We start from the raw sequence: 27,470 nt of genomic DNA, 5'->3' as shown, positions 1-27,470 counted from the left end.
ACATCTCACGATACTTGTCCAATTTCAGGGGTTGCGTGGGACTTTGTTTGGCATGGCTAAGATTGGGAATGAACATCTCCACTCATTTACAGCGACACACAGCACTTCCACTCGTTTACAGTTATTGAAGGATTTGGTTATGAAAGTTACTTCCTCGATTGAGAGAGAAATTGGACAAGAAAATGGGTAGCTAGCGGCCAATTGAGAGACATCATGTTTGCTGCCAATATTCACAAAATGGTCGTGCTTGTGATGTGATGCCCCAACGAGGGTAATGTATTTAGTAATGACTCGCCATTTGTAATCCCGGATGCCAATCCAAAACGCCAGATAATATCCCCATCCAATCTTTAGTTAATACAATGCGGCTTCTCTCCAGATCCGAATCATGTCGTCCATATGCGCCAATATCATTACGTTATACCACTAATCTCGATCTCGTACATGTCCGCGTCTGCTTCGGTTATCCATGTTCATTGCTTTCCGATGCAGGCCGTTGACGAAGCCTCGATCTCCTCCTCGCTCCCGAGCTTTGTCGTCAGACTCTCTGGCAGCACGCTCTCGCTCCTCTAGAGCAGCCAGTCGTGTCTCCCGATCCTGGTCAAGCTCGGATGCAGCCGACTGCATGGCAGCCAGCTTCCGTGCCTGTTCTTCCGCTCGTTGTTCCTCTTGCCTAGGGTCATCACGCTCCTTGTAGGGACGTGTGTTTGCCGGCGATCGCCTGCGCGGACGGTCCCCTCTGCCGTTGGAATCAGAGTGTCGGTATCGGCGGTCGCGACTACCATCACGATTTCGGTATGAATCATTTCCATGCGGTCTTGTCTCGCGCTCTTGTGATGCGTCTCTTCGGCGACTAGGCGCGGAATCTCTGTCTTTTGAGTAATCACGTCGTCTTTCTCGGTAGCTGTGGCGGCGTTCTCCAGATTCTGAATCATCGTCTCGATGGTGATGACGCCTTCGTGGGCTGCGAGATCTGGAATCGTCACGGCGACGACGTCGAGAATGCCGGTCGTCGTCACGATCTCTGCTCCGATGTCTGCGATGCTTCCGCCGATGTCCGTCTCCGTCTCCATCTCTATCCTTCTTCTTGCCATCGTCGATGCCCATGGATGAGAGGAGCTGGCGGCGTCTGATGGGGTCGTTCATCATGGCCTCGTACGCGGCTTGTTCCTGTCGTTTGATGGCCAGTAGAGGGTCGTCGCGGATCTTGGCTGCTGTGTCGCGCGCGCTGTTCGCGTTCTGCAGCGCAATGAAACTCTCCTGTCCAGCAGCCTTTTCGAGGTTCTTGTGGTCGGTGCCCTTGATGAGGTTGTCGATCCTCCTCTTGCCCAACAGATAGGCCTCTGTTTCCTCGGTTGTACCAGCCTGGCCATCGGTAGGGCCCTGGTACATCCAGTCGACGCGATCAACCCTCTTGGTGCCTCCCGCAGCCTCCAGCTGTCTCTGGATCTCCTCCTTTGCGCGCTCTTCCTTGATCTCATTGATGCGCTGTTGGGTGCGTTTGCGCTCGGCGAGAGCCTTTTGTTCTTCTTCGTAGACGGCCTGCTGGTTCCGCCGCAGACCGGGATGAAACGACTTTTTCAAGTTTAAATCTCCGCCACCCATGATTGCGACTCTTTATTGAACAACTAGAATTCTGATGGCTGGATGACGGTCGTGCGATTGCAGATGCTTTCGGTTGACGCAGTGCAAATGGCAGGGCGAGAATGAGTTGCAGGATCAAGACTGTTGAGAATGGACAAAACAAACAAAAATCGAGGATTAGAATGATGCAGCAGCCTGGGGGGCGAAGTGGGGAACGCCACATGCTATTCGCAGCCTCAGTTATTTTGGCTTCACTTGTAGCTATTTTACTACTACTATAACCGATTCACAGTGCTTGTCAACAGAATTCCACCAGTATTTGCTGACAACATTCCGGAAGCGCAGTTATGTCCTAGAGTGCAAAGAAACGCAATTGATCTATTACGCAACAATAAATCCATTGTTACTCGCCTGGATTTGTCAAGTGACATCTGTGTGAAATAAGCATATCCAGGGTAGTCCGCGCGACCTCGAACCTGTATAAAGTGTGTTCTCTGGATAATTAACTTGATAGCAATTGATAGGTAGGTAGTCATTAGCCGTACTAAAGAATTCCAAGAGAAGCTGTTCAAGAAATATGCCGAAGGTAAACCAAGGCTGTACTACATGTAACTTGCAGATGCGATTAATACCGCTTGCGCCGCCGTCTCTGAAAAGTCAATGTACACATCTTGCCTGTTGAGAGCCAAAAAAGACAGAGCAGAATCACGACCGAAACTGAGATGGTTCCTTGGCATGAATTGATAAAAGATTTTAGATTTTTTGCCCTTATTTTATATCCCCTCAGCTCTATCGCCCAAAAGTTGCGTCTCCCAGAGACCCCGTGATATCGTACACAGATTTATACAGTCAAAGTCACATATAATCATGATTTTTGCGTCGTAAAGATTCCCAACCCGTCTACCAGCTTGCCCTCTTCACCCCAGGAAGATTTCCCGCCATGGCCTCCATACGGAAATTGAACTGCAAGGGAAAGAAAAAACAAATGTCAGCTTATGGGATCGACAACTTCAAACACCAGCACCAGCATCCAGACAAATCAATTCGACGAGGACGAGGACGTACTCTTGTCATCTTAAACGCCCTCAACACACCACGCCCCTGGCCTCCCATTATACAGCGGTTGCGAATCTGTGTGGGCCGAGTGTAGCAGTGCATCTGCGACAGCTGCAGCTGAGCCGTGGCACGAGTTCGGGGCGGCAAAGTCGTGTTGCGGATCACGTATCGAAGAGCTTGTCTAAAAATAGAAGAAGAAAGAAAAAAGAGGCAATGATTAGCAACTTGTGCACGACCAAGGGTTTGTTTGCCGGCTTTTGTTGTTTGGCCGAAGGGGAGTTTTGATGAAGTTACCTCTCGGCCTCGTGTTCCTCAAAGACCTTGCGCTTGGTGTGGTCGCGAATGGTGCGGGCCTTGACGAAGCAGCCCAGGTCGAGCTTCTTGGCCCGGAACATGGACATGTTGGGCTGGCGGGTGTTTTTGGCGAGCGAGCGGCCGAACCTGAACCTGTGCTGTGGGAAATGATTGGCGATATGGGCGATATTGCGATATTGAAGTTTCGGGGCCAAAGTTTGATGATGCCAAGCTTGCGGCGTTTAGCCGGCGAACTGCCGACATTTCTTGTCTTCAGGTTGGTAATTAATTTCGACTAGCGATGGACACAAGTTACTGTATCCGCACGTTGCATCGGGTCATCGCGCCGTGCTCTGGAAAAATGATGCCGAATTCTCTCGAGATTCCATTTTTTTACATTTTGTTTTTTTTTCTCTTTTCTATGCCGATTCGGATCTTGATGCCGACTCGGATCGCAGAGTGCCGTGTTCAGTATTTTCGTTTGCTGCTGGTTGAACCAGTGCCGGCAATTCAATGCCTTGTACCCGAGTACCTCTCCATGAGACCCATCTGCGCTGCGCAAGTAGTATTTGGTACATGCTCTACTGTAAAGCCGATAATGTCCTACCAATAGGCGTAAGAGGATATCAATGGACCATTGTGCCTATTATGGGATATGTATTTCGGTTCAGGGGGCCCAGCAGTGGGATGGCAGTGGGATGGATGGATTCCTGCGCTTGTTTTGCTTGTACCTGTGACCAGTTGCCTATTGCCTTTACCTGTTACCCGCTGTCTGTATATACAAGGCCTCCATGCTCTGCTGATGTCACCAGTTTGAATAGATGGACAAATGGCATCGCCGAAAGCAATTGAGTCGTGAATTTGCCTGCCGACTCAACCGTTGACAGCTGCTCTCTTGGGCTTGGATTCAGTTGCGGAGGCGCAGTTGATGCTGGTTTGATTGCGAAATGGATAACCCGGCATGGTTGCAAAGAATCGGTTAAAGGGTGGGTTCAGTGCGGACAGAGCTCCCTCTCATTGATTAAATGTGAACTGACGGTTTCAAACTGCTGGATCTTGAGTGACCACTGGCGCTTGTACTGGATACCTGGACTGGGGCATCAATGGATTGATTCTATAAAAGCAGCAATTAAGATGATTGATGCCGGGATCGAACCTCTAGCTTCACAGTCGCGTTTCCTGGTATTTCCGTGTATCCTCTACCTAACCTCTCCGCATCGTTAACTCTGTGGCTGCAGGTACACAATACTGCTTGTCTCCATCTTTCAGGGGAAATAAGCCCCCCAAGCATCTATGCCCGTCTCGGTTTAGCGGGCTCGGCGCGCTGTGCCGGATCGGTCCCTGGCGCGACTCTTGGCCCTCCTCTTTTTGTTTCCTTTTTCTCTCTTGTTCCTTTTTTTCTCTTCCATGGATGGAGTTCCGTCGAGCTTCTTACGCATTTTTGCCTCCTTGGGCCAAAGCCAAGGCTAAGCAGCTTAAATTAGTGCCTCGATGCTACTGTACACACATGAATCAGCGGCCCCTTGCAGTAGCGTCTGTCTGTGATTGTATCTGTGTCTGCACCAACGTGCATATTGTGATGCTAGATACAGTAATAAGGAGTTGGTTGATTCGTTCCATGTGAGTGGCTGCTGCGTCTGTGTCGTTCGTATTCCCATTTACATCCATTTACATCAACCGTCAACGTGCACCATCAATGACTTGAGACGCCCTCCATGGAATCATCAACCTCAACCTCCCCCCAGGGCTATCAATTGGCCCGACATCAAAGATCCCCCCCGTCTCTGGGCGTGTCAGGCGCTGCAGGCCGCTGAAATTACCACCCCGGACCTCAACTGCTATTGTAGACCCGCCGTGCCAGTCCATGGATGTATCGGGTACCTCCTCTGCTGCCCCCCCGGCCGGGCAAGGCTTCGTACCCCTTACACCCGTTGCGGACCCCTCGGGGCTTCTTCCCCGTCTCAATGCAAATGCATCAAATCAACCTGGAGCCCCTAATCCCAATCTCTTTCGTTCGTTTTGTTCTTTTCCTTCTTCCGTCTTTAACTCTTCACCTTTCGTCCTTCTTTGAAACTCTGCAAATCATCAGAGACTCTCGACAATCGCTCAGGGGCCCTAAGCCGTCTCGGTGCTTGTTGAGACTTGTCTCGTCCTCTCATTGTCGAAACTCGACACTTTGATTTGATCGCCGCTCATTCTCTCCGGTGACAATCTGCTTCAAATCACTTGCTGCCTCGAAAAGCAACAGTGCATACACTCTCTCCGCAACAAAAGCCAACTTGTTTTCTCTGCAGGGTCAGAGGAAGCGTTACTGTCTCTCACAGCACATCATATCATATACAGTTGATACACTCCTTGTCACTGTATCTGATCTCATCCTGTTCTGCTTCGGCCTATCGAAAGCCTTGCAACTTTTAATATATACCCTTCATTCTGCCACACACCTCGACTACAGCTTCCACAATGCGGTACTTGAGCGGTCTCCTTGCGGCCGCCCCTTTGCTGGGCCTCGTCTCTGCCCAGGTTTCCACAAGCTGCAATCCGTTGAACTCAACTGATTGTCCTTCCGATCCTGGCTTCGGCACCGACTACCTCTTCAACTTCAACACCACACCGTCCTATGAGCTATGGGAGACCACCGCTGGATCCGTCACCTATGACAGCGAGAATGGCGCCGGCTTCACCATCAACAAGCAGGGTGACTCGCCCACCATCCGAACCCTCTTCTACTTCTTCTTCGGCCGTGTCGAGCTCCTCCTCAAGGTCGCCCCGGGTGTCGGCATTGTCAGCTCTGCCATGTGGCTGAGTGACGATCTCGACGAGGTCGACTGGGAGTTCCTGGGTGTCAACAACACCGCCGCCTCCACAAACTACTTTGGAAAGGGTCTTCAGGACTACCACAATGCCGGTGTGTACACCACACGCGACAACCAGGCCGACTTCCTCAACTACACCACCGTCTGGACCAAGACGGGCATTGACTGGTACATTGACGGCCAGCACGTCCGCAACCTCACCCCCGATGCCGCCAACAAGACCCGAAACTACCCACAGACCCCCATGAGACTCTCTCTTGGTATTTGGGCTGGTGGTGACCCTTCTCTGCCAGAGGGTACCCGTGAATGGGCCGGTGGTAACACCAGCTACGACCAGGGTCCCTTCACCATGTACGTCAAGAGTGCTCGCATCACCGACTACGGCGGTGGTTCCGAGTACGCTTATGGCGACACTTCCGGCTCATGGGAGAGCATCAAGGTTACTAGGTAAGTGTTTTTTTTTTCTTTTACATTGTACATGAAATTTGCATACTGACCAAGTCACAAGCGGAAACTCCACTGCCTACAAGGCCATCCACGAAGTGCAAACGCCCAAGCTGTCCATCAGCCAGAAATGGGACAACCTGCCCGCCGGCGCCAGAATCGGCGTCTACGTGGCCGCCGGTGTTGTCGCCGCCGTCCTGATCGGAGCTCTGCTCTGGTACTGCATCAAGCAGCGCCGAGACGGAGCCCGCGAGGCCCGCCTGGCCACCGAAATGGAAAAGATGGACCGTATGGAACTCGACAAACTAAAGCGCGAAGGCGTTGATCCGGACGCGTATACTGACTACGATTCTCGCAGTATGAGGAAAGAAGGCGTCGTCACCTCTGATGCGCCCCCAGCAAACGTCGGCCCCCTGGACAGCAAGGGCTGGTCAGCCGTCAACATAGAGTCGCCCATGCAGTCGCCCGCCCCGTTCCTCAACAAGGAAATCGGTGATGTCGCCGGAGGGGATCATCCCGGAAGCCCTGGATCTCCCGCCCCTTCGCATCCCGGCCCCAAGCGAGGCTCCAGCACAGCTCCCATCCGAACGTTCAGTGCGAGCCACTCGGGCTACCAGGGACTCCCCGGCGGAGAAGTCTAAAGTGTGGGCAAAAAAATGTCATGAAATGGAAAAAAAGAAAGCGGTGATTTTTGACTCTTTTGTTTTATTGTTTGTTAACTCAGAGGGACAATCTGGGGGCTCATACAGCGCGTGGATGAACGTTTTTGCGTCTTTAATTATTTCCAAAGGGGTCTTCAATGACTTTGTTCTTTCGTGTTTGACTTTTTTTTGCCTCCAGACCTTATGGATGGCGTTTAGGTGTTGAGCTAGAAAGGGGATGTATGGCATTTATGGACACTTTTTATTACTACTATATTTTTTTGACCACACACATTTGCGCCCTTGGGCCTCCTTTTTTCAACCAAAAAAATCTTGCATATAATTCAGCTTGGTCGTGGGAATGAACATATTTCAATTACAACATCATCATTGAGCTTCCGGTTACGTTGTGATATAATGAGTGTTGAATGAAGCCATGTGCATGTCCTGTACTTTTTTTGTTATTTGGATATCCCAATACTCGTTAACTCATTATAATTATTATATATAATATTATATTGTCCATCAAGCAAAACCCCTGTCCATTACTCTATGCTTCATGAGCAAGTTGTCTTGCTAACTTTGAAGCCGCCCGGCATCAGCTTCTGAAAGACGCCATGAGGATCATACTTGGCCGCCGTAGTCTTCAAGAAATTAAAGTTGTCGACTCCATATCCACAGAGCGGGTTTTGCGAAGGAGAAGCATAGTTTATGTAGAGGAAAGGGTGGTATGTGCCGTATTTCTTCGCAACAGCCTCCGTTGCGGTAATGAAGTCGTCTCGCGCGGCGTACATCATGCTGTCGAGGCTGGGGTCGGTCCACCGCGAAGTCAGCCACACCACTATGAGAACATCATGTTAGCATGGTCGTTATTTTTTTGTTTGTAAGACGCTAGTTTACAAGGAATGGAAAGCTTACCGATCTGGTCATCTGTGACACTCTGGAGGCCGAGACTGTTGCCGCCACTGCGAGCTGCGTATGACTGCTGGACCATGGGCTGGGGGATGAACGAAATCATCCAGTCAACCTGGTCTTTATGCTCGAGTCCATTGTAAATCTCATCAGTCACATCCCAAATATCTCGGACGGTGGCATAGTCGTTGGAAAAGGTTATGCTAGAAGTAACTTGACTACAAAGTGAAAGTCAGTGGGGGTTTACTCTCAAATGAACAGACAAAGAAGAAACATACCGATATCCCTTGGCCTGAAACTCACTGACTTGGTGTACAAAGTCGGCAAGCTTGATGTGATCAACATCGTGCTTGACCTGGTTCGGCATATTGAGGAACTCTTGCAGAGAAGCAGGATTCTCCTCACCAATGGTGTTTCCAAAGGCAGCATTAACAATTTGACCCTGGTTGTTGGCCAAGTACACAGTCATGAGCTGCACAGCCGTGTTAGTGTCAAGGTGATTATTCGCCGTAAAGTCAACCAGAGCCTGGCTCATCTGGTCCTGCACCTCCGAGTAGCTAGCCTGCGGTCCGTTCAAACTAACAAAGACCTCCCCTCCCCAGAGCCCATCAAAGTCAAAGGAGGCAATCTTGAGGTGCGTCACGATACCAAAGTTGGTGTTGCCTCCTTTAAGGGCCTTGAAGAGATCCGGGTAGCTCGTGGCATTGGCATTCACAATCTCGCCAGAGGCGAGCACGATCTCGTAGTTGAGGATGTTGTCAATGGCCCATCCTCGCTTAGGCTGGAAGAGAGACTGGCCGCCTCCGAGACTGACGCCGCCGGCGCTGACGTCCTCGCAGATTCCGCCCGTAAAGCCAATATTGCTGCTATTAAAGGCGTCGTAGGCTTCGCCCCAAGTGATACCAGCGCCAATGCTGATATAGGAGCGATCTTCTGCCAACGAAGTCGAATTTAGTGAGCTGAGATCGATCGAGACACCATCGTCGATGCTATTGAAGCCGGGGTTGGCGTTGTGCCCTCCTCCTCTGACGGCAAACTGGCATTGGTTCTTGACAATGATTTTGACGGCCTTGGATACGTCGAGAGCAGACTTGGGAGTTACGACGCAGCCTGGATGCAGGACTGAGGTACCAGACCATCGAGCATTAATGAGAGTGTTGTATTGTGATGTGGAGGGAGAAAAGAAGACGGATGGGAGGGCTTGGGATAGCTCCCGACACTATAAGGGATGGAACCAAGTTAGCGAGATGAAACCATGTGTACCGTGTTGGGAAACTGTGAAGGCTTACACAAGTAGTGCTCGAAGCTGCTGGGACTGCGTCGGCATATCCAGCCAGTGCTAGAGCTGAAGCAAAAGCCAGAGCGTTCTTCATTTTCTCCAATGAAAGGTATGACCCGCCCCTCGTTAACAACTAAACTTATGGGTATAGAGTAGAATGATGTCCTTTTTTCCTCTTCGCTAGGAAGCCATGGGACATTTGAAACAATATAAAGTGTTGAGTTGTCACGTGGATCTGTGTGACCACTCTCCTTGCATGTGGTCAAGCCCACTTTCTGTTTGCTGCTGCTCGCAGCTAGCTTTTCCCTTCTTCATAGTATCAGCATAGTAAAACACAGAGAGTTTTGCACCATTTCAGCTTGTCAGCTTGTCATAAAGCATCTCTTGGCAGGCCGTGTACAGAACGTTCCACTTCTCTTCGCCTTTCAATGCAACTCGGTCTTTCTATGGGTATATGCCACCATTTCATGCAAGGTACGAGGTGAGGATGTGACATCTGCATACGGAATACCGAGTTCAATCGGGAAATAGGTCTTTACAAAACGCTTGGACCTTCCGGCCTCTCATGCCGGCGGCGTTTTGCTGATGCCTACCGTTTTCTACCTTCTTAAAACGAACAAGTTTCAGGGCATGTGGCAAAGAGCAGCATTCAAGTTTACATATACGGAGCTATACGAAACGTATTGGATTAATCTACTTACTATCGGTGTATTCTGAACAACGGAGGGGCCGTGGATTCGAGATAGGGACATATTGAATATGTCATTGATCTTACGGAGATACCAGGGATTGTAGAATCTTCTCCCAGAAAAAGATTGTAAAGTGCTAGTTTATGCTATCTTCGAAGAAAACGGGAACTTCCATGTTCTCCTTGCACGAATCTTGGCTTAGAATTGCCGCGGAGCCGTCACTCGGATCCGAAAACTTCAATCCATACCAGCTGCCTCTTGCGGATTTATGATGACCGATAGCCGGAGGGAAGAGTTAGACAAATACTATAATCTTGCGATCTTAAGGGCTAATGCAACGAATTATCCGGAAATAGAAAGTATTAAGAACACTGATAGTATGAGGAGGTAGCAATACACTGGAGAAAGGTAGGGTATTGGCAATATACCGAGGTAAGTGGGTGGATGTCGGTGTACGCCGAGAGGTTCTCCAAATGTTCTATCGCTTCCAGACCGGGCCTTTAGACCCAGTAGCTATTCTGCGGGATTTGTTCTAAATAGACCTAGGAGGCATGATGTTGTAAGAAAACTTTAGACTTGCCAAAATGAGCGCCGCACAGGCAGGGGATATCTGCACATCCGGCGATCAAAAAGGGGATATAAGAGACCGGACTTTCGTGGGCTTCTTTATAAGCCAACGCGCCTTGGATGAGCTAGAGAAAAATTCTGTGGCAACAAAAAGAAAGCCTGAGATTCCTGCCTTGTATTTTAAACATTTCCTTTCCCGTTCTTCAGTGGTTTATGCCATGGCAAGATTGCTTTCCGCCGTCTCTATTTTCCGCTGCCCGGTTGTACGTAAAATCGGGGCCTCCGGGAGCTGTAGAGTAACATTGAAACCATCAACCCCTGCACTTTGCCAAGGTCCGGATGCCGAGAAAGATTTTGCACCATTGGAGACAGCTGCAGGATCTGTGTCGGAGCCAATATGTTCCAAACACTTGTGGTAGTTGTGATAGCGGAATTCCGGATTACGTTCGCAAACAGAGGCTAATCGAAGAGGAATGCATATGCAAATTGCCGATGCGAATGCGACATTGACGGATATGCAAGGGATTAGATAGGAGACCTATTCCTTGATATAGACTGCCTGCGTAGTGCTGGGTAGTTCGTTGTCCATGTGTTCAGCTCAGTACAGCCTGGGAGTTGTATAACTCTCCCTCGTTCTCGTTATCGCACCTTGGTCGAGGAAGACTTCATTGAGAGACTGCCAAGTATACGCACATACCAGGAATATATACGCTTACGTATCATGTCGTAATGAGCCTGACGGAAGAATCCCATTCTAAGATTGTTGAGGAGAAAAATGTAGATATACACGAGGAGTGGCTATTCGGCACCACACGTTGACTATATAACAGCTTAGCAACTACATGCTGTTTATGTGTCGTAATAAGATGCAGTGGAAATACCTTTAGTTTCTTACTATTGAACTAGATACCCGGTCGCTTGAGTATATAATCCTATCGAGACTTTCATTTATTATATGCGATTATTGCTATATTTCTCTAGCATCTGCTATTGCCACTATACATACATGTATACTACTAGGGACGCTTACTCGGCAGCCATACAGAGATTGTGCATTCTTAAAGAGACTTTTACAGGTAGAGAAGTGCGACGCTTCAATACTGCGCAACATAAACCACCAGCTTGTCTTTGATGTATTCAAGGACGGCCAAGGTTCAAACGATCTGCATGCATCTTGCAAGGCATTGAAGCGTTGATCTTGTTTCAGCGGCTGACATGAGCTGGTGGCTTGGTCCTCCGTACAGTGGATTTGGCTGGGATCAGGTATTAATCCAATCTAATGCTTGAACGAGACCTGGAGACGTAATAATGCTTAAATGAAAATGAAATAAATGCAGTGTTATCACACACTTATCGAAATAGGCACACTCTCGTTCATATATGGAGTTTGCATGTTGAGCGCTTGATGGAGACAAGTAGAGATGCTTGTAGTTTCGCACTGTTTTGGTGAGCAAATGTACCTGAACCCCTACTGTCTGCGCATCAGCCACTAACGGCGTCTGGACAGGCGCTAACGCTGGCTCTGTTTGCCGCGCTGACGTCACGCAACGCTCAAGCTTCCGATTCGATGATGTGGAACAATGATGTGATGCGATGCCTCTGATACATATGATAACGGGACTAACGTACTACAACGCGCGTTCTTCCCCGAATTGAGCATCTCATCAATGATCCTACAAAAAACACAACTTTGAGTCATACCGACTGTATCTTTTATCCATACAGAGATAACGCCAATTCTTTCCATCAACACTTTGGTCTCCAACTCTCCAACTCCTTACAATCCACAATCCTCCAAACCATTGATATCATCTTGAGCAGACTTAAACAACACTTCAAACCGACATCATGGCTGCCAATGTTCCCAGCATCGTGTGGTCCGCTCTCAGAGCACTCAGCCTCACCGAAGTCCCCAGAGACAGCCCCGTCCGACGCCATAGCGAGGGCGACAAGTCCTATCAGCCCAGCATCGTCGACGTCGCCGTAGTCAAGGCAATGCTGTACCGCGCCAAGAAGCTGCCTGCGGATCTAATCGATACCATACTCGACATGGCTGAGTACTGGATCCATACATCCACGCATCTAGACGAAAGACTCAGCGTCATGGGCGGTTCCGAGGCCAGAGAAAACAGATTTCTGGTAAGCATCTCCCTCCACCGAGTATGAGTGTAGCTTGTCCACCTCACAGCTACTAACCGTTTTACAACAGCTGCGGTCATATCCGCTTGGACTGCTCAATTCCGGAGCTCGACAAAACGCAAACGATCAGCCCTACACCACGACTCTCCCCACCCCTCGGCCTCTAGGCGAGACTCTCGATGCCAGCTTCTTCGCCAAGTCCGTCAAATATCCCCTCCCGCGGCTAGCTCACCCTGCGCGAAAGATTGTCTTCAAGTTCAGAAGCCAAGACCAAGGGTATGTGAGCAATCCCGAGGAGGGTGACCACCCTTATTCCGGATCATGGACGTGGTTTGACGTTGGACTGGAGAGATTTGACGCCGAATCTGCTGGTGAGTACATACCTTCTTCCTTCAATTACATATAGGGAACAAACAAGCTGACAGCGGGTTATAGTCGATGGATCTGCGCTTTCGGTCAACTCTCTTCGACCAGTTCAACCCCCCATCCGGCAAACATCCTCCGATCCAGTCGGCTACAACTACACCCACGAGCTGCTTCACTCGCCCGAGTGGGAGATTCAGCGGAATCAGACAGCCCTCAGGCAGTGGCAAGACCATGTAGTTACGTGGTCCTACCTAGACGACATACCAGCTGACTCTGAGCGGAGCAAAGCTCTCGAGGCGCAAGGCAGAGGACGTGGCACAGGCGATGGCAAGTTTGTAAGACAGCTGCAGGTGGGCGATGTGATTACGGTCTGGGGCAAGGCGAGATTTCCCGGATGGTCGAACCGCATTGAGTCAGTCCAGATCGATGTGTACTGGGCCGTGTAAGATTATGGATGCGATCCTTCATTTCATCTTCTTTTCTTTGTTTGCGCGTGTTTTGTGATATTGGGGCGTCTGGGAGTTGGCGCATGTGAAATTAACAAAGAGGCTTGAGAACGCAAAGCCATGACTATTAGGATACCTGTTAAATAAAGTCTCGATAAACCAAAATTGGATTTAAGATATAATCACCTTGCAATTGCCGTATTATTTTACTCATGATAATATTAGAAAGTCTGAGATATTTATTAATGTCATGCTGTAAAACACCGTTGGCGATTATCATCTCGCACCAAAATTGTTGCCTGTTGACGTCACAAGGCAATCGCTAAGATGAGTGCCTAATTGCAGGCACCAACATTTTTCTTTACTTCAGACGCAACTTCACATTCCCCCAATTCTCAATTATCACCACCTTCAATCCTCGCCGGATCTCTTCCAATTCCTCGCATGTTGTTTCGACCAGTGTCTAAACACGCCTCATCCGTGTCTTTTCGTCTCCATCTCCGCACCATCACCATGGCCACCAACACAACGTACACAAGAAATGCTCACAACATTCCTCTGAGCTTACCAGACGGCCTCTCAGAAGACCAGCTCTCGTCGTTTAAGCCTTTCACCGTGAGTCATTTTGATGGATGCTTTAGAGCTTTTGCCCCTCCACTAACAGAAAAACCATGTGCATAGAGCTGGATCGACACACTCACAAAATCTCTCGCACTGCAGACAAACAAGTCTCACCCATTTCACTCAGATCCATACGCCCTCCGCAATGTCATCATTCAATCCTACGATTTCTTTGGAGCAGGCCGCCTTGGCTTCGTCAAGATGACAGCAACCGTTTCCAACTCTGCCGGAGAGTCTCTCCCGGCAGCAGCCCTCTTGCGCGGCCCCAGCGTCGCCATGCTCGTCATGCTTGTGCCAGACGACGTGCCCCAGGGATCTGACGAGCGCTACGTCGTCTTGACCGTCCAGCCGCGCATCCCTGCCGGTAGCTTGAGCTTCGTGGAGCTCCCGGCAGGGATGGTAGACGGCTCAGGCAACTTCAAAGGAGTGGCGGCCAAGGAGATTGAGGAGGAGCTGGGCATTACGATTCACGAAGACGAGTTGACGTGCCTCAGCGAACTTGCAGAGGAATGCATAGGGAAACAGGAATCTACAGACCAAGGGGAAGATCTGACGGCAGCCATGTTCCCGAGCGCGGGCGGGTGTGACGAGCATATTACCATCTACAGCTACGAGCAGCGCATCCCGAGGAGCCAGCTGAGCGAGTGGGAAGGCCGCCTCACAGGTGAGCGCTCCGACGGAGAGAGGATTACGCTCAAGGTGGTTCCCATGCAGCATCTGTGGAAAGAAGGGGCTCGGGATGCCAAGTGCCTGGCCGCGCTGGCGCTGTGGCAAGGTCTACGCCAGGAGAAGAAACTGTAGTCCAGCAGACTCCCCATTGCCGTCCTCCCATCACATCCCATCCCATCCCTCTCCTTCTGATAGCAATCCCAAGTCTAATAAAAACAAAAAAAACTCCGGACCCGAATCTATCATCATAGCTTTAATCTCTGTGCCAGCAGGATGCCCTCGGCGAATGTGCCGACTCGCGCGTCAATCGCATAGCCTTCCGCCTCCAACTTCTTGCACTCCTCCCATAGGCTCGCCAACGGAACGGTAAAGACCTCGATGAACTCGTTCTCCTCCAGCTCCGGCTTCAAGTCCTGGTTCTCCGGCAACGACATGTCAATGGTGACGTGCACCATGCGCAGGTTCGTGTTGCAGAAGCCCGGGTCGTTGTACATGATGGGCGTCGTCTCGGACACCACGCCGACGTAGCCCGTCTCTTCCTTGAGCTCGCGCACGGCGGCCTGTTCGGGGGTTTCGCCCGCATCGATGAGGCCGGCGGGGACCTCAATCACGACCTTGTCGACGGGTGGGCGGTACTGCTTCTGCAGGATAATCTCCTTGCCCGTGGGCTTGTCGAGGATGGCGACAATGCCAACGCCATCGATGTCTGCGCCGGCGGGGCGAGTGCGTCGTTCAGCGGATTCCCAGGTTCGCTCGGTGCCTTTGGGGTCCTTGTACGTGATGCTGTGGGAGGAATCGCAAGTCAGACGGATGGACGGACGAAGGGGCAGTATGGGATTATGTTCAATGAGAGGTTGTCACATACCTATGGAGAGACACCCATCGCGACTCGTTGTTGGACTAGGCGGGCCTCTGTCAGCAACAGGAGACGACCGCTTCAGTGCATTTAGCGCCCTGCAGACAGATGAGACCTACCAGGGGCGTTATCGAAAGGACTTTTGCATCGGCAAAGGACATGATGGCGGATGTGGAGGCGGCTGGGCTTGTGAAGGAGCAGAAACGGGCATGGAGGGATGAATTCAATGAATTGAGGCGGCCGGCCGAAGCCGATGAATTGGATGGCGGGGTCGCTATTGATTGAAGCTTCCAGGGCTCCAGGGCTGTTTTGCGGGCGCTATAGCGAGTCAGTTTAGGCGGGCTCAATGCCAGGAACCCGCCAGCGCCACGAAGAATGGAACCTCTGAAATTGGAGCTTCAATTAGACCCGAGGCTACACTGGGGAAATGGATTTCTCCATAACACACACAACATGGACCATTTGAACCTTGAACCTGTTTCATCACTCCATCATCCATCCATGGGCTTCAAGTTCTCGATATCAATGACATGCACGCAGATCGAAAATCTGTCATGAGAACAAACAACCAACGATGGCTGCATCTCTTCCTTCATACTGACGACATCATCGAAGCTCTTCTTGCGTCTTCATTGCCCGAACTCGTCCTAGTTGATCTCGGCGGGAACTAATAATGGCCATTCGTCAGCACGGGTACAATTGCCACTGGCTCTCAGGAGCTTCATGTTAGACTTTGCGATTGACTTTGAAGATTTCAACGAAGCGTTGAAGCCCAACTTGGGAGGGTATCCGTGACACGCTGCAGAGACACAAAGCAATTCACCTGAAACATTACAAAGGGCCCTCCCATTCCATCTCCTAAGACGTCAGAAACAAGCAATAGTCGTCGCAAAAGGGCATTCTCCGATCTAATACTTATACGATGGATACGAAATTGCTGACTTGGTGATTGCGTGCGCGTTCCGGATACTGTACCCCACTGAAAAAAGTTCCTGGACCATGCCAATCATCGGCGCCGGGGACCTTGAAGTTTGGATAAAGGGAAATGGTTCGCGCGAACCTTATCTTGATCCCTCGAGTTGGGCGGGCGATTGGGATGCCTCGTACACTGTCGACGTGTCTCACATATGGTGTCGTCATCTTGGGCTGGGAGCCGGCCGCTGGATTATTCATGTTCTTGTTCGATAACCTCCTTGCCTTAATCTTACCCTTCTAATCTCGTGTACTTTTACCCCGGGATCTCCAGTGGCAATCTTTCTTTTATTATTAACTCTTGGCTTCTCATCGTCACTGGAGACACCAATAAGGCCTCGAGAGAGCCTGGAGATACACCAAAGCAATGACACTCTACGGCACCGAGACGATAGACGCCGAGCCCTCCGGCATGGGCTCCGGCATCGATCCCAATGCGCAGCGTCACCGCAGCCTGGACGACGCCGAGTCCGTCTACGAAGCCGACGAGGGCACGGCGCTGCTGCATGACGCCGACCTGCCAGCTGATATCGCGCCGTCCAAGTCCTTTCGCCGCTTTGTGCTGGGCATGTGTGTGCTGTTCCTCTTCATCATCGAGGTCAGCCAGTACATCCTTACTCCCGCCATGCAGCAGATCATGGAGGACGTCATCTGCCGGCGTTATCATCCGGACCATGCTCTGTCGGTGCACGACAACAGATGCAAGGAGACGGACGTGCAAAAGACGCTGGCCATGGTGCGGTCCTGGTCCATGTCTGGGGAGATGCTGTTTCGTAAGTGCCCGATTTTTGTGCTTTTCAACTATACATGTACATGCATCCTGTGTGCTGACTGTTGGTGTGTGTTGAACAGCCCTCTTTGTCCAGATCTCGTATGGTGTCGTTGCTGACAAGTATGGCCGTCGTCTCGTCATGTTCCTCGCTCTCTTTGGCGCCCTTCTCCAGCAAGCTTGGGTCACGATTGTTTGTACGTCATACCATTTCTTATATAACCTAATCCAGAGGTCCTTACTAACGATCTACCCAGTGCTCTTCCCTGATACGTTCTCCATCTGGAGCATGCTCTATGGCAGCGTTTTCTACCTGATTGGCGGTGGCGGCCAGATGGTTGTCGCCATGGTTTTCACCATCATCGCCGACGTAATCCCCGTTGCCGAGAGAACCAGCGTCTTTTACAAAGTCTACGCCATGAACCTCATCATCTCCGTTGCTGTCAACCCTCTCGCTGGATGGCTCCTGAGCGTAGATCCTTGGCTTGCAATGTGGATTGGCAACGGAATCCTAGTCGTCGGCATGCTGTCATCTGCCTTCATCCCAGAGACGCTGAAACTTCGCCAGGCGGCCGATAACAAGCGCCGTGGTCAAGACACACCGCCTCCTGTCGAAGATGAGTCGGAGCCGTCGACACGGAAGATTCCTGCTGCAAGGGACTTGGCTCGCCGTGCGTGGTTCTCTGTCAAGAACGATGTGTCCCACGTATGGCACTTCATCTTCGCCTCCAAGAGTGTCGTGCTGCTCCTTTTGGCCTATGGGCCATTTTATCTCATCAAGCTGGCCCTTGTTTTGGACATTTTGCAGTACATGACTCGCCGCTTCAACTGGGAGTGGTCAACGGCAACGTATATCAACACAATCAGCAGCCTAACGGCCGTCTTCACCTTGCTGGTGGTGTTACCTGTAGCATCCAATATCCTGACCACATATTTCCACTACAACGCCATCAGGCGAGATCTTCTTCTAGCTCGCATCTCCATTGTCGTTTTCATCATTGGCAGCACTCTTACCGCCGTGGCTGGCGTGCCGTGGCTCTTCATCTGCTCCATGGTCATTACCAACCTTGGCATGGGCATAGGCACCCTCTGCCGAGCGCTGCTCAACGCAGTGGTTGAGCCGCATACCATTGCCACTCTCAACACGACCATGTCCACCATGGAGACGCTGATGGGCTTTATAGGCTCACCAGTCATGGGATGGCTCCTGAGCCGCGGTATGGAGTTGGGAGGTTTTTGGATGGGATTGCCTTATCTTGCGACAACTCTGCTTGGTGTGTGTGTTATGATGGCGATTTATCTCGTCAGAATCCCGTCTGGTTTTGCTCAGGGCTCCAGAGGATAGACAGTATACATGGCTATAAATTAGAGGTTAGAGCCATAGAAAGCATTGGAACAAGCGCAGGACGCGAAAGTTGGACAAGAAACTTGAGATTAGGGAGTTTGGGGCTGGGATTGGCGCAGAACGAGGCGTTGTTGGCTCCATATGGATTGACATTCGTTATCTTTTTTTATGTACTTTTTTATGTATAATACTAATCTAAGGTGAGTGAGGCGAGTCATTAACGCGAATTATAAAAAATGTATTTCTTTAAAGTTTCTGGTCGTTTGAAAGTATTCAGCCAATATTCAATGCCTTTTTCTTTCAATAAATCGAAGCTACATTTAGGCGGAGCGGAATAATGCTAGCGCATCACCCTATCGATAAGCCCCGCGGATTGTCACCTGCAGCGACTCCACTGGAGCTTTCGATTCAACATACAACCAAACGAACCAAAGCAGCGTGACGACTTTATCGGCATCTCCATCCCTTTTATCGCCTCTTTTGCTCATCAGAATCTTCATCCATACTCTCCAACGTATCGTCATACCACCGAGCCGCAATGTCCGACGACGAGGATTTCATGCAAGAGTCCGACGAGGAACAGTCAGTGCTGGTGCTGGAGGAGATGATTCGCGGCTGCGCTGACGCCTAGCAGATATGACTTTGAATACGAAGAGGACGACGAGGAGGAGGCGGGCGATGTCGACATCGAGAACAAATACTACAACGCAAAGCAGCTGAAGCTCAGCGACCCTCAAGATGCCATCGCCGAGTTTCTGGGGATTCCGCCTCTGGAGCCGGAAAAGGGAGAGTGGGGGTTCAAAGGCTTGAAGCAGGCCATCAAGCTGGAGTTTAAGCTGGGGAAATACGACGATGTGAGTAGGATTTAGCGTGCCCGTTTGCAAATGAAGTTACTTGGTTCATCGTTGGGCTCGGCTCTCTAACAATCCGTGTGCAATTCTCCAGGCAGCCGACCATTTCGCCGAGCTGCTCACCTACGTCAAGTCGGCCGTGACGAGAAATTACTCGGAAAAGTCCATCAACAACATGCTCGACTACATTGAAAAGGGTGCCGACGTGTCAGCAGCTGTCCAGAGCATGGAAAAATTCTACTCTCTCACCCTTCAAAGCTTCCAGAGCACGAATAACGAGCGGTTGTGGCTGAAGACGAACATCAAGCTGGCCAAGCTCTTGCTGGACCGCAAGGAGTACTCTGCAGTGTCTAAGAAACTCAGGGAGCTACACCGGGCCTGTCAGCGAGAGGATGGCACCGACGACCCCGGCAAGGGAACATACTCGCTAGAGATTTACGCGTTAGAGATTCAGATGCTGGCAGAGACTCGAAACAACAAGCAACTCAAGACGCTCTACAACCGAGCGCTCAAGGTCAAGTCTGCCGTACCGCATCCCCGCATCATGGGCATCATCCGTGAATGCGGCGGCAAGATGCACATGAGCGAGGAGAACTGGAAGGAAGCGCAGAGCGACTTTTTCGAGTCATTCCGCAACTACGACGAGGCTGGATCGCTGCAACGGATCCAAGTTCTCAAGTATCTTCTTCTCACTACCATGCTGATGAAGTCCAACATCAATCCGTTTGACTCGCAGGAGACGAAGCCCTATAAGACGGACCCTCGTATTTCTGCCATGACCGAGCTTGTTGATGCCTACCAGCGGGACGATGTTCACGCATACGAAAAGGCCCTACGTAACAACCAGGACATTCTCGCGGATCCGTTCATCGCCGAGAACATTGACGAAGTCACTCGCAACATGAGAACAAAGGGCGTGCTCAAGCTTATTGCGCCATACACACGGATGAAGCTATCATGGATTGCCAACCAACTGAGAATATCAGAACCAGAGGTGCAAGACATTCTTAGCTTCCTCATTATTGATGGCAAGATCAAAGGATCGGTCAATCAGCAGGCAGGCACTTTGGAAATAGCCTCCGATGCCGACATTGCCAGAACCAAAGCGCTCGATGTCCTGACAACGTCGATTCATGAGTTATTCGGGGCCGTCTTCAGAGAGGGCGAGGGCTATAGAAACGAACACTCGTCGTTTGAGGATGCTGCAGCCGGACTCGATGTCCAAGGGCTGACCAATCTTGTCAAGTCTGGAGCGCGACAGGGGCAACGTCAACTTCACAGGACTGGTAGGGGCAAATCCGCATTAACGACACCGTTGTGATGATGACCCGTCGCCCCTTTTCCGCCATTATTTTAGGTAGCAAAGGTAATAATAGCTTCCAACTTTTTAAAAACAGGGACAGAAATTACAAAAATCTATACAGTCCGTGGGAGCAACAAGGTTTCTAGGCCCGGACATTTTCTTACGGGACGATAATATTGATCTTACGGACATCCAGGCTCCGCGGCAAGATAGCCAAGACGGGTATACCTACATGGAAGACGAAGAGGAGCTGTATGCCTGCTCTTGGCGGGGATGCCACGTTGCGATGAGGAGACGGCAGCGGGCAGGCTGGGATCATGGGATAGGGATAGAGTGAGACTCAGGATGACACTTGTTTTGCTGAGACGAGAGAAGGCCCTCTTACATACATGGCTACATGTATTCTTAGTAGCACTCTGTAGACGAACTGAGACGATATGCATATCAAGTACTTTTGATACAGAAAGATCCAGGATCTGGATGGCATCCGAGTGGTTGAACGGAAATGTGCATGTTGCAAGCAACTACGCGAGGTTCCCATCGATGCTGCGACTGTGTTGTCGTAGACTCACTCATATCAAGGAACTTAACATCCGGTCTACAATTATAGGCCCGAGAGATACAATATCGCTTAGGTGAGTCTTCTCCAGCCTTTTGCATAATGTTGTTCTCCAACCTTTTGCATGAAGTTCTTGGTCAAGGCTTTGAACGAGACGAGACTTATATGCAAGCAGCACAGATAGACATTATGTTTCATAGCAACCTGGCATGTAACTACATGTACCTTTGTGTAAGCATCAGTAAGCTAGGCGTTTAGGATTGTAGATATCTACCTGTACCTATCTAATGCCTACCAAATACCCAGCGGCATCTGCACATCTACTGCGTACGGAAATTGCCATCTGGTGATCGGAATTGCCCAGACCAGCGAGTGGATTCCATTCAGCCAAAACCTACAAGATTCCGTCCCTCGTCAGAGCTCGGCATATAAGCCTCCGGATGATCCAGATAACGTTGTATTAGTCCGTAGTCGGCCCATAACCCAATGCAACAAGGCCGGACAAACAAACCCCGAAAGCCAAAAAAGCCTATCTTGCCGCGCAAAAATCGGGAAATAGAGCAAGCGAATAAGATTTACCTATACATGGACCAATAAATAAATAAAGAACGGATAAATAAATAAATAAAGAACAGGAGAGAGAAAGTAAAATAAAAAAAGGTTGGGAGTGTTACACCGCGCAGCTGGGTCCTCTAGACAAGGGTCGGGTGTGTCCTCGTTTTTCACGCGATGCGATGGGTTTGGGGGGCTTGCATATGTAGTGTGTATGTGTATGTATGTGCTCGGAGGCATTGAAGGCCCTTGTCCAACAACGAATTTGCCATCTGACATATAAATGGAGATTTGCGCAGGGGGCGCGGGAAAAGGAGGGCCGAAGGTCTTTTGTAAGGCGTGGGTTTGAAGCAACGCGAGTCTTTTTTCTTCGTGGTGGATAAGGACTTTGTTTGCTCTGCCACGACTTCATGTAAGTCGGCTATGTGCATGGACCGTCATCATCATGATCCTTGTTTGTGAGTATATCGTGCTTGACGACATGAGTAACACCGTGAAGACGGAATGCAGCTGTAGGAATGTAGGGTAGGGTAGGGCAAAGACTGGAAATCAAGACATTCAACGGCGATGATGCGGTGACACCCGCTCCGAAGCACGGAGATGTACGGAGAATGGAAATTGGTATAAACGAATTATGTACGGAGTACAGCTCTACTCACTTTACGGCCCGTTGTGATGTAATCGTGCTGCGAAGAAGTCAAATCTGCCCACATCCCGCGGGCCGTCACACGCCAAGAGCAAAAAGGCAATATGAAGCTAGACCTTCTCTTTCTCACTCTTTGCTCTCCGTCGATCGATCATTGCGAGAGCCGCCGCCTGAGGGATATTCCCGGCACTGCAGCTTACTGTCGATATGCTGCTTGTCCCTGTATGTATGTGTGTTGCCTGCACCTCTCACCACCGTTACTCCATATTGGGGTCCCATGTCCGTCGTTTTCAATTTTTGTGAGACACACACACACACCACCTCCGGGTCCGGGGGACGGACGGCGCTGAAGAGATTCTGGCTTAGTTTAAAAAAAGAAAAAGAGAAGCAAAGAGAAGGGAAAAGGTGAGATAATGTAACACAGCATCTGTGTGAAACCCCAGCGGAGCCGAATGATTCGCCGCGGAGACAGCTGGGACCCGCGAGAGTTTTTGTTTGTCCGTATGAAAGATGGGCGGAAGGGGGGGTAAAGTTCAAGGTTAGCAAAGAGCTAGTAAATAGTTTGGCGGATGCAATATATCTGGCTTCGGTCTTGGGGGGACCACCTGACAGCTTTTCCGCTGGGCTTTTTCTTTTTGCTCTGTGTCCATGTCATTTTGCTGGCTGTGTATGTATATCTGCCTCCAGCAATCTATCTGCATGTCTCTGAGGAAATCTGATGGAGATGATTTGATGCCCTTTGTGGACCGGCGCCCATATTGGGGGCTGGAAGAAGGCGCCGGATGTGTGCTTCAACTTCCATGATCGGGATCTTTCTCGATGACCCCGCGCAGGGATTGCTGAAGCAAAGCAAAAGCAAACACACGGCGGGAACATGCTTCATGCTGCTACTGTTACCGTACAAGCCACCACGGGTAGCACAAGGGCCGTGTATAACAGGGCATCGTGACAAGAAAAAAGAGGGTGGAGAACGACAGCGGGTGCATGTAAGTCCTTGTCCAGTCCATTCAGACCCCTGGGAGAGAGAGAGAGAAGCTGCAGCACGTTATTTCGGTCCGCCGGGGAGTGGAATGCCAATTCAATGCTTTTCTTTTTTCTTTATTTTCTTTGTATGCGCGTTACTCGACAGGCATACATACCAGGGCTCTTATATTTGTGAAGGGGTGGGTGGGAGACGTGGGAGAGAAAACCACCGAGGTGGTATCAGCATCTACAGGTATGTATGCCCGTGTAATTGGACCCGAGACGCGTCCGGACTTTTCGTGTGATTGCAGACCTAGGCCTCGTTTGCCGACGGAACAATTATCTGAGCATGGTTGTAGTCGTACTTGTAATAGTGGCACTGCGTATGTGTACATGCATGTGGTGAATGCATGTATGTGTGTATCTCTGTATACGAGGCCACATGTAGGCTGAAGCTGTCCGTGCGTGTGCGTGAGTGCAGCTTGGCGCGGTGATTGGAATTGAGCAATCCGGAGCATCTTCAAGTTCACAGCTGAAAGGTTGATTTCCTGTCGCCTGGGATGTCTAGCAAAAAGGAGGGTGGTGATGTGATGAGGAAGGGTTCAGGTTGCCATCACCTGACGCACATACGAGCACCGTCTGCACGCACTTTGTAAGATTACGCAGACGGATGGATATAACAGAAAGCAATACCACGCGGACGGGAGCGTGCGCGTGTTTTCCGTCCTTAGTTGTGCGACTAATTTACAAAGTCCAGTCATCATGGTAGCACCGGCAAATGGCTTCGTTGATTGATTGCCACAGAGCAAGCCCACGCACGCATCATCGATACAGTTCGGACAGTGGGGGTTCAAACTGCGGGATCCAGTGTTTGCCTTTACAGGGGGTGGTGGTATCGCGGATGGGTATGTGCAGGAGCTGAAGAAGCGTCAAAGCATCTGATATTACTCGTACTAGCCGTAGTGGCACGGGGGAAGCTCAGGTGGGGAGGCAAGTCGCCGACGATGAAGACGATGCTGATGAAGATGATGCGGTGCTGTGTAGCCCAGATACTAGCAGATTACATGGGCAATGAAACCGGGAGGCATTCTTTGCTGGTAAGCAGGTTGCCTACCATTATACTATTTGGGAGCGAGGTAGGGGTCTCGAAGGAGCTTTACTCAGAGGTTATTCTACTAGATAGGCTTACCGGACCGGTATACGAGGCGAAGCAATAAGTAGAAGGACGAGAGAAGACAGATCTACACCAGCTGGAAACTGGGAAGAGAGAAAGAGGGAGAGAATACCATGTTTGCCGAAGTACGTAGATGTGGAATCAGAACCTCGACTTGGGGTCCAGGTCGACGTCAGCTGTATCTGTGCGTACAAGCAGGCACGGGTATCAGTGTTTTTGAGTCGTGGGTTTGAGTATGAGCGTGGGATGTGCAAGGCTGCATGTAACAACGGAGTTTCCGTAATTAAGGCACTGCAAGTTTGGTGTAAGCCCGGTGCCCTGTGTCGGAGGATGTACAAAGTATATCTCCTGTATGTGATCAGGTACTCGTCAAACCTTCTGCATGCAGAGTCATATTGCAGTATATCTCATGTTGTTGGTTCGGCTTGTACGAGGTGATTTGCAGCATTGACACTGTAAACAAATCGTTTGTGTGATGGATAACGCTGAGTCCATATAATTCAGTACATATGTCATGTATTATACAAGTTGTGCTGTGGTGAAGCTGTGTTAGTGAAAATCTACCTCCTGCGGACGTGTATGGAGTACTAGAATGAGGCACTTACAAGTAGCAGACAGGCATGCGCCAATGCTATGGACGCCATTCCAAGGGTCGGAAGGTCACACTCGGAAAAGCCTGTCGCCATGCAGAGGCCAAAGAGGCGGCCCCCCAGCCCATAGCTGCAAGAATGGCAGGTTTTGGCGATGGTAACGGTTGAGGCTGCAGGAGGAACAACAGCTGAGACAGTACATGTAGTTTACTGTTTGAGAGAGAACGAAGAAGATAGGATGACGGTATCTACGTTAGCAATGGCTGTTGCCTCGGTATCTGGAGTAATAAGCAAAATATAGTAGATAGGCTAGTAGGTAAGCTTTCATTCTGCCTGTAGAGAGACGACATCATGTGCTCGAGCGGCACTTGGAGCGGGCATCGACGATTGCTCCGGTCGTCCAGGTCAAGTCAGATGAAATCCCGTCTCTGCAGACATCATCCGCACCTGTACGACGGAACCAAGGCAGGCCAGCCACTCAATCTTTTTGTAGCACCGGCATATGCGTGTACTTGCACCCGGAGGCTAAAACGTGCATGTAATGTCCTGTATGTACATGTATGTCTCAAGCCACCGGGATCCTCTGATTGGCAGCACGATGGCTTGTTTCTCACGCAGAAACCTGTTGTTTGTGCGGAATTGCCCTCGCAACCTGGACAGCGGCAGTAGTGTGCTTACAATAGCCTGTGATGGCTTGGATGGCTTACAGTGGCCTCTGATGGCTTACAAAAACATGAAGTCTCGGAGGCACACGGGAGGACGCGGCCAATCGGCAGGCTACGCGCGTGAATGACTTTGCTTGTATGCGTGTTATTGAGAGGCTAGTCGAAGCATCTTGTAAGGCAGGTGAGCATTTTCATCTCACCACCTCGGCCTTGGCTCACCAGATGCATGCAAAATGAAAGTCTGTTTTATTGTCTCTTCCTTTTTTCTCCGTCGATATTCTTCCGGCCTCGGCAATGATGCTGATTCTTACATGTAGCTACCATCTTACTTTGACAACTACATGCACCAATATGCACCTGCATGCTTGGTGCCATCAATTTGACTTTATCTTGTCACCTAGACTAACACATCTTTAAAGCCCATCGATCCATCTCCGGCCGACGCCACCCGTCCTTTCATTTTAGTGGCCGAGCAAGTTCTACGACCGGAGCTCGTACTAACAGGTATTTATTTGTAATGAGAGCCATAATAATATATGAAAAAGACAAGAGATCGACAGCGGGAGCTATATGAGGCGAACCCGAACAAAATGCTTATTAGCGGGCCGAGGGTACCATGTCAATGTACGGGTACTCGTACAAGTTCTTTGAACGAGCAGATGCAACCATCCGGCAGTCAAACTTGATGCTACTTGACCTGTAACATTTTGATGAGCGGCAGCAGGGCCTGGCCTGGGTACTCCCAAGTATTGCCCGTACACGTCGTGACATGCGCCAGGCGATCAAGCCGCTTCCCAGGGCGCTAACAAGGGGGGACGAGGCGCACTGGAAGCGCTGAGAACGCATGCATCGTGAGGTGATGGAGTCGGTGGGCTCGGGTAGATGTACCTAAAGGGTACCTTGCCTGGCTCTATGGTCCTGGAAGGGTGAATTTACTTTAGAAGAAGCCGGATTGTTGTGACCAGCTGCTGGACCCTTGTACTTGTACTTGTACGAGTATGCCAATGAGAAGAGATCAAGATGAACAAAAAGACGATGCCAAGGAACAAGGTGCTTTGCTGCTGGAGACAGACAGGACAAAAGAGGGACATCAGCCCGAGACGCAATCGGGACACAAGAATCAACCAACGACATAACTGTAGGGAAGCATGCAAAGATACCGGCGAGGGCGAACGAGCTGTACCAGAACCGTGCAAGTGGCCGGGCTAAAGATGAAGAGCGGTGGGGTTTTGCAGTTGTGTTCGGCGAACTTTAATAGAGACAGAGAGGGAGCCTTTCAAAGTGTGATTGATATTGGAGATCCTGGTTAGACGAGGTAAAAGGAGGAGGAGTGGGAAGGACCATTGATGATGCCTGTAAGGAGGCCACTGTATGATGTGTGCTGGTGAATGAACGACAAGCATTTGTGTGTGTGTCTCTCTCTCTCGGTTTTTTGACGGAAAACTGGGACGAGTATTGAGTGCTCGTACCCGACATTTGATCTCCAAGGCCAATTGATTGACGGACCCATGTCATCAATGCCAGGCCAGCACAAGGTCATGGATGCTAATGGCGCATTGGCGCTACTTGCAAGTTGCATGTGTGTACATGTATTGTTCAGGTCAGTTGTAGTCCATGTATGCATGCCGTGTGTGCCCTGAGACGTCAACGTATGCAAGCACATGCAGCACTTCGGTGGCCGTTGGCTGGCATTGCATTGGAC

The 27,470-nt window shown here is 50.3% G+C and overlaps 10 protein-coding genes across 10 annotated transcripts; 5 read left to right on the top strand and 5 right to left on the bottom strand.

The window, feature by feature from the left end:
• Positions 1-100: 100 nt before the first annotated feature.
• On the bottom strand, positions 101-1,734 carry V8C40DRAFT_245970 (U2-type spliceosomal complex subunit CWC25). The gene has a single exon (XM_083216020.1). It carries the CDS (start codon positions 1,603-1,605, stop codon positions 427-429), a length of 1,179 nt encoding a protein of 392 aa, XP_083073332.1. The 5' UTR covers positions 1,606-1,734; the 3' UTR covers positions 101-426.
• Positions 1,735-2,324: 590 nt separating this feature from the next.
• On the bottom strand, positions 2,325-3,398 carry V8C40DRAFT_245969 (mitochondrial 37S ribosomal protein uS14m). Its single transcript, XM_083216019.1, has 3 exons — positions 2,935-3,398; positions 2,650-2,821; positions 2,325-2,547 (listed from the first exon to the last, which is right to left on the bottom strand). The coding sequence occupies exons 1-3, from the start codon at positions 3,039-3,041 to the stop codon at positions 2,485-2,487; spliced, it is 342 nt and encodes a 113-aa protein (XP_083073331.1). The 5' UTR covers positions 3,042-3,398; the 3' UTR covers positions 2,325-2,484.
• A 1,552-nt stretch (positions 3,399-4,950) lies between these two features.
• Positions 4,951-7,286, top strand: V8C40DRAFT_245965 (concanavalin A-like lectin/glucanase domain-containing protein). The gene is made up of 2 exons (XM_083216018.1): positions 4,951-6,197; positions 6,259-7,286. The coding sequence occupies exons 1-2, from the start codon at positions 5,398-5,400 to the stop codon at positions 6,833-6,835; spliced, it is 1,377 nt and encodes a 458-aa protein (XP_083073330.1). The 5' UTR covers positions 4,951-5,397; the 3' UTR covers positions 6,836-7,286.
• A 106-nt stretch (positions 7,287-7,392) lies between these two features.
• V8C40DRAFT_266195 (FAD-binding oxidoreductase) lies at positions 7,393-9,120 on the bottom strand (the record flags this gene model as incomplete). Its single annotated transcript, XM_083219725.1, has 4 exons — positions 7,393-7,676; positions 7,754-7,965; positions 8,026-8,966; positions 9,037-9,120. 4 exons carry the CDS (start codon positions 9,118-9,120, stop codon positions 7,393-7,395), a joined length of 1,521 nt encoding a protein of 506 aa, XP_083073329.1.
• A 2,803-nt stretch (positions 9,121-11,923) lies between these two features.
• Positions 11,924-13,432, top strand: V8C40DRAFT_245960 (uncharacterized protein). The gene is made up of 3 exons (XM_083216017.1): positions 11,924-12,421; positions 12,492-12,792; positions 12,857-13,432. The coding sequence occupies exons 1-3, from the start codon at positions 12,131-12,133 to the stop codon at positions 13,231-13,233; spliced, it is 969 nt and encodes a 322-aa protein (XP_083073328.1). The 5' UTR covers positions 11,924-12,130; the 3' UTR covers positions 13,234-13,432.
• A 314-nt stretch (positions 13,433-13,746) lies between these two features.
• V8C40DRAFT_266193 (uncharacterized protein) lies at positions 13,747-14,655 on the top strand (the record flags this gene model as incomplete). The annotated part of the gene is made up of 2 exons (XM_083219724.1): positions 13,747-13,848; positions 13,915-14,655. The coding sequence occupies 2 exons, from the start codon at positions 13,747-13,749 to the stop codon at positions 14,653-14,655; spliced, it is 843 nt and encodes a 280-aa protein (XP_083073327.1).
• Positions 14,333-15,589, bottom strand: V8C40DRAFT_245958 (NUDIX hydrolase domain-like protein). Its single transcript, XM_083216016.1, has 3 exons — positions 15,499-15,589; positions 15,389-15,423; positions 14,333-15,306 (listed from the first exon to the last, which is right to left on the bottom strand). The coding sequence occupies exons 1-3, from the start codon at positions 15,538-15,540 to the stop codon at positions 14,769-14,771; spliced, it is 615 nt and encodes a 204-aa protein (XP_083073326.1). The 5' UTR covers positions 15,541-15,589; the 3' UTR covers positions 14,333-14,768.
• Positions 15,590-16,298: 709 nt separating this feature from the next.
• On the top strand, positions 16,299-18,574 carry V8C40DRAFT_227876 (major facilitator superfamily domain-containing protein). Its single transcript, XM_083212297.1, has 3 exons — positions 16,299-17,124; positions 17,204-17,317; positions 17,378-18,574. The coding sequence occupies exons 1-3, from the start codon at positions 16,719-16,721 to the stop codon at positions 18,463-18,465; spliced, it is 1,608 nt and encodes a 535-aa protein (XP_083073325.1). The 5' UTR covers positions 16,299-16,718; the 3' UTR covers positions 18,466-18,574.
• A 309-nt stretch (positions 18,575-18,883) lies between these two features.
• V8C40DRAFT_245952 (PCI domain-containing protein) lies at positions 18,884-21,084 on the top strand. The gene is made up of 3 exons (XM_083216015.1): positions 18,884-19,047; positions 19,100-19,319; positions 19,411-21,084. Exons 1-3 carry the CDS (start codon positions 19,004-19,006, stop codon positions 20,635-20,637), a joined length of 1,491 nt encoding a protein of 496 aa, XP_083073324.1. The 5' UTR covers positions 18,884-19,003; the 3' UTR covers positions 20,638-21,084.
• Positions 21,085-26,056: 4,972 nt separating this feature from the next.
• On the bottom strand, positions 26,057-27,255 carry V8C40DRAFT_245939 (uncharacterized protein). The gene has a single exon (XM_083216014.1). The coding sequence runs from the start codon at positions 26,612-26,614 to the stop codon at positions 26,366-26,368; it is 249 nt and encodes an 82-aa protein (XP_083073323.1). The 5' UTR covers positions 26,615-27,255; the 3' UTR covers positions 26,057-26,365.
• Between the last annotated feature and the right edge of the window lie 215 nt (positions 27,256-27,470).

The sequence above is a fragment of the Trichoderma camerunense genome, assembly GCF_050948025.1.
Source record: "Trichoderma camerunense strain CBS 138272 chromosome Unknown V8C40scaffold_9, whole genome shotgun sequence".
In the NCBI taxonomy this organism is placed as follows: Eukaryota; Fungi; Ascomycota; class Sordariomycetes; order Hypocreales; family Hypocreaceae; genus Trichoderma; species Trichoderma camerunense.
This window is presented reverse-complemented; position numbering and strand designations above follow the sequence as displayed.

Excerpts from the sequence above, each read along its gene's own strand:
- V8C40DRAFT_245952 (XM_083216015.1), top strand. The coding sequence starts at position 19,004 with ATGTCCGACGACGAGGATTTCATGCAAGAGTCCGACGAGGAACA. Across the intron at positions 19,048-19,099 it reads CAAGAGTCCGACGAGGAACA|ATATGACTTTGAATACGAAG; the intron begins GTCAGTGCTGGT and ends GACGCCTAGCAG. Across the intron at positions 19,320-19,410 it reads AGCTGGGGAAATACGACGAT|GCAGCCGACCATTTCGCCGA; the intron begins GTGAGTAGGATT and ends GCAATTCTCCAG.
- V8C40DRAFT_245970 (XM_083216020.1), bottom strand. The coding sequence starts at position 1,605 with ATGGGTGGCGGAGATTTAAACTTGAAAAAGTCGTTTCATCCCGGTCTG.
- V8C40DRAFT_245965 (XM_083216018.1), top strand. The coding sequence starts at position 5,398 with ATGCGGTACTTGAGCGGTCTCCTTGCGGCCGCCCCTTTGCTGGGCCTC. Across the intron at positions 6,198-6,258 it reads GAGAGCATCAAGGTTACTAG|CGGAAACTCCACTGCCTACA; the intron begins GTAAGTGTTTTT and ends CCAAGTCACAAG.
- V8C40DRAFT_245960 (XM_083216017.1), top strand. The coding sequence starts at position 12,131 with ATGGCTGCCAATGTTCCCAGCATCGTGTGGTCCGCTCTCAGAGCACTC. Across the intron at positions 12,422-12,491 it reads CCAGAGAAAACAGATTTCTG|CTGCGGTCATATCCGCTTGG; the intron begins GTAAGCATCTCC and ends GTTTTACAACAG. Across the intron at positions 12,793-12,856 it reads ATTTGACGCCGAATCTGCTG|TCGATGGATCTGCGCTTTCG; the intron begins GTGAGTACATAC and ends AGCGGGTTATAG.
- V8C40DRAFT_245969 (XM_083216019.1), bottom strand. The coding sequence starts at position 3,041 with ATGTCCATGTTCCGGGCCAAGAAGCTCGACCTGGGCTGCTTCGTCAAG. Across the intron at positions 2,822-2,934 it reads GAGGAACACGAGGCCGAGAG|ACAAGCTCTTCGATACGTGA; the intron begins GTAACTTCATCA and ends TTCTATTTTTAG. Across the intron at positions 2,548-2,649 it reads GGGCGTTTAAGATGACAAGA|TTCAATTTCCGTATGGAGGC; the intron begins GTACGTCCTCGT and ends TTTCCCTTGCAG.
- V8C40DRAFT_245958 (XM_083216016.1), bottom strand. The coding sequence starts at position 15,540 with ATGTCCTTTGCCGATGCAAAAGTCCTTTCGATAACGCCCCTG. Across the intron at positions 15,424-15,498 it reads TCCTTTCGATAACGCCCCTG|TCCAACAACGAGTCGCGATG; the intron begins GTAGGTCTCATC and ends AGGCCCGCCTAG. Across the intron at positions 15,307-15,388 it reads CGATGGGTGTCTCTCCATAG|CATCACGTACAAGGACCCCA; the intron begins GTATGTGACAAC and ends TTCCTCCCACAG.
- V8C40DRAFT_245939 (XM_083216014.1), bottom strand. The coding sequence starts at position 26,614 with ATGCGTTCTCAGCGCTTCCAGTGCGCCTCGTCCCCCCTTGTTAGCGCC.
- V8C40DRAFT_227876 (XM_083212297.1), top strand. The coding sequence starts at position 16,719 with ATGACACTCTACGGCACCGAGACGATAGACGCCGAGCCCTCCGGCATG. Across the intron at positions 17,125-17,203 it reads GTCTGGGGAGATGCTGTTTC|CCCTCTTTGTCCAGATCTCG; the intron begins GTAAGTGCCCGA and ends TGTGTTGAACAG. Across the intron at positions 17,318-17,377 it reads AGCTTGGGTCACGATTGTTT|TGCTCTTCCCTGATACGTTC; the intron begins GTACGTCATACC and ends CGATCTACCCAG.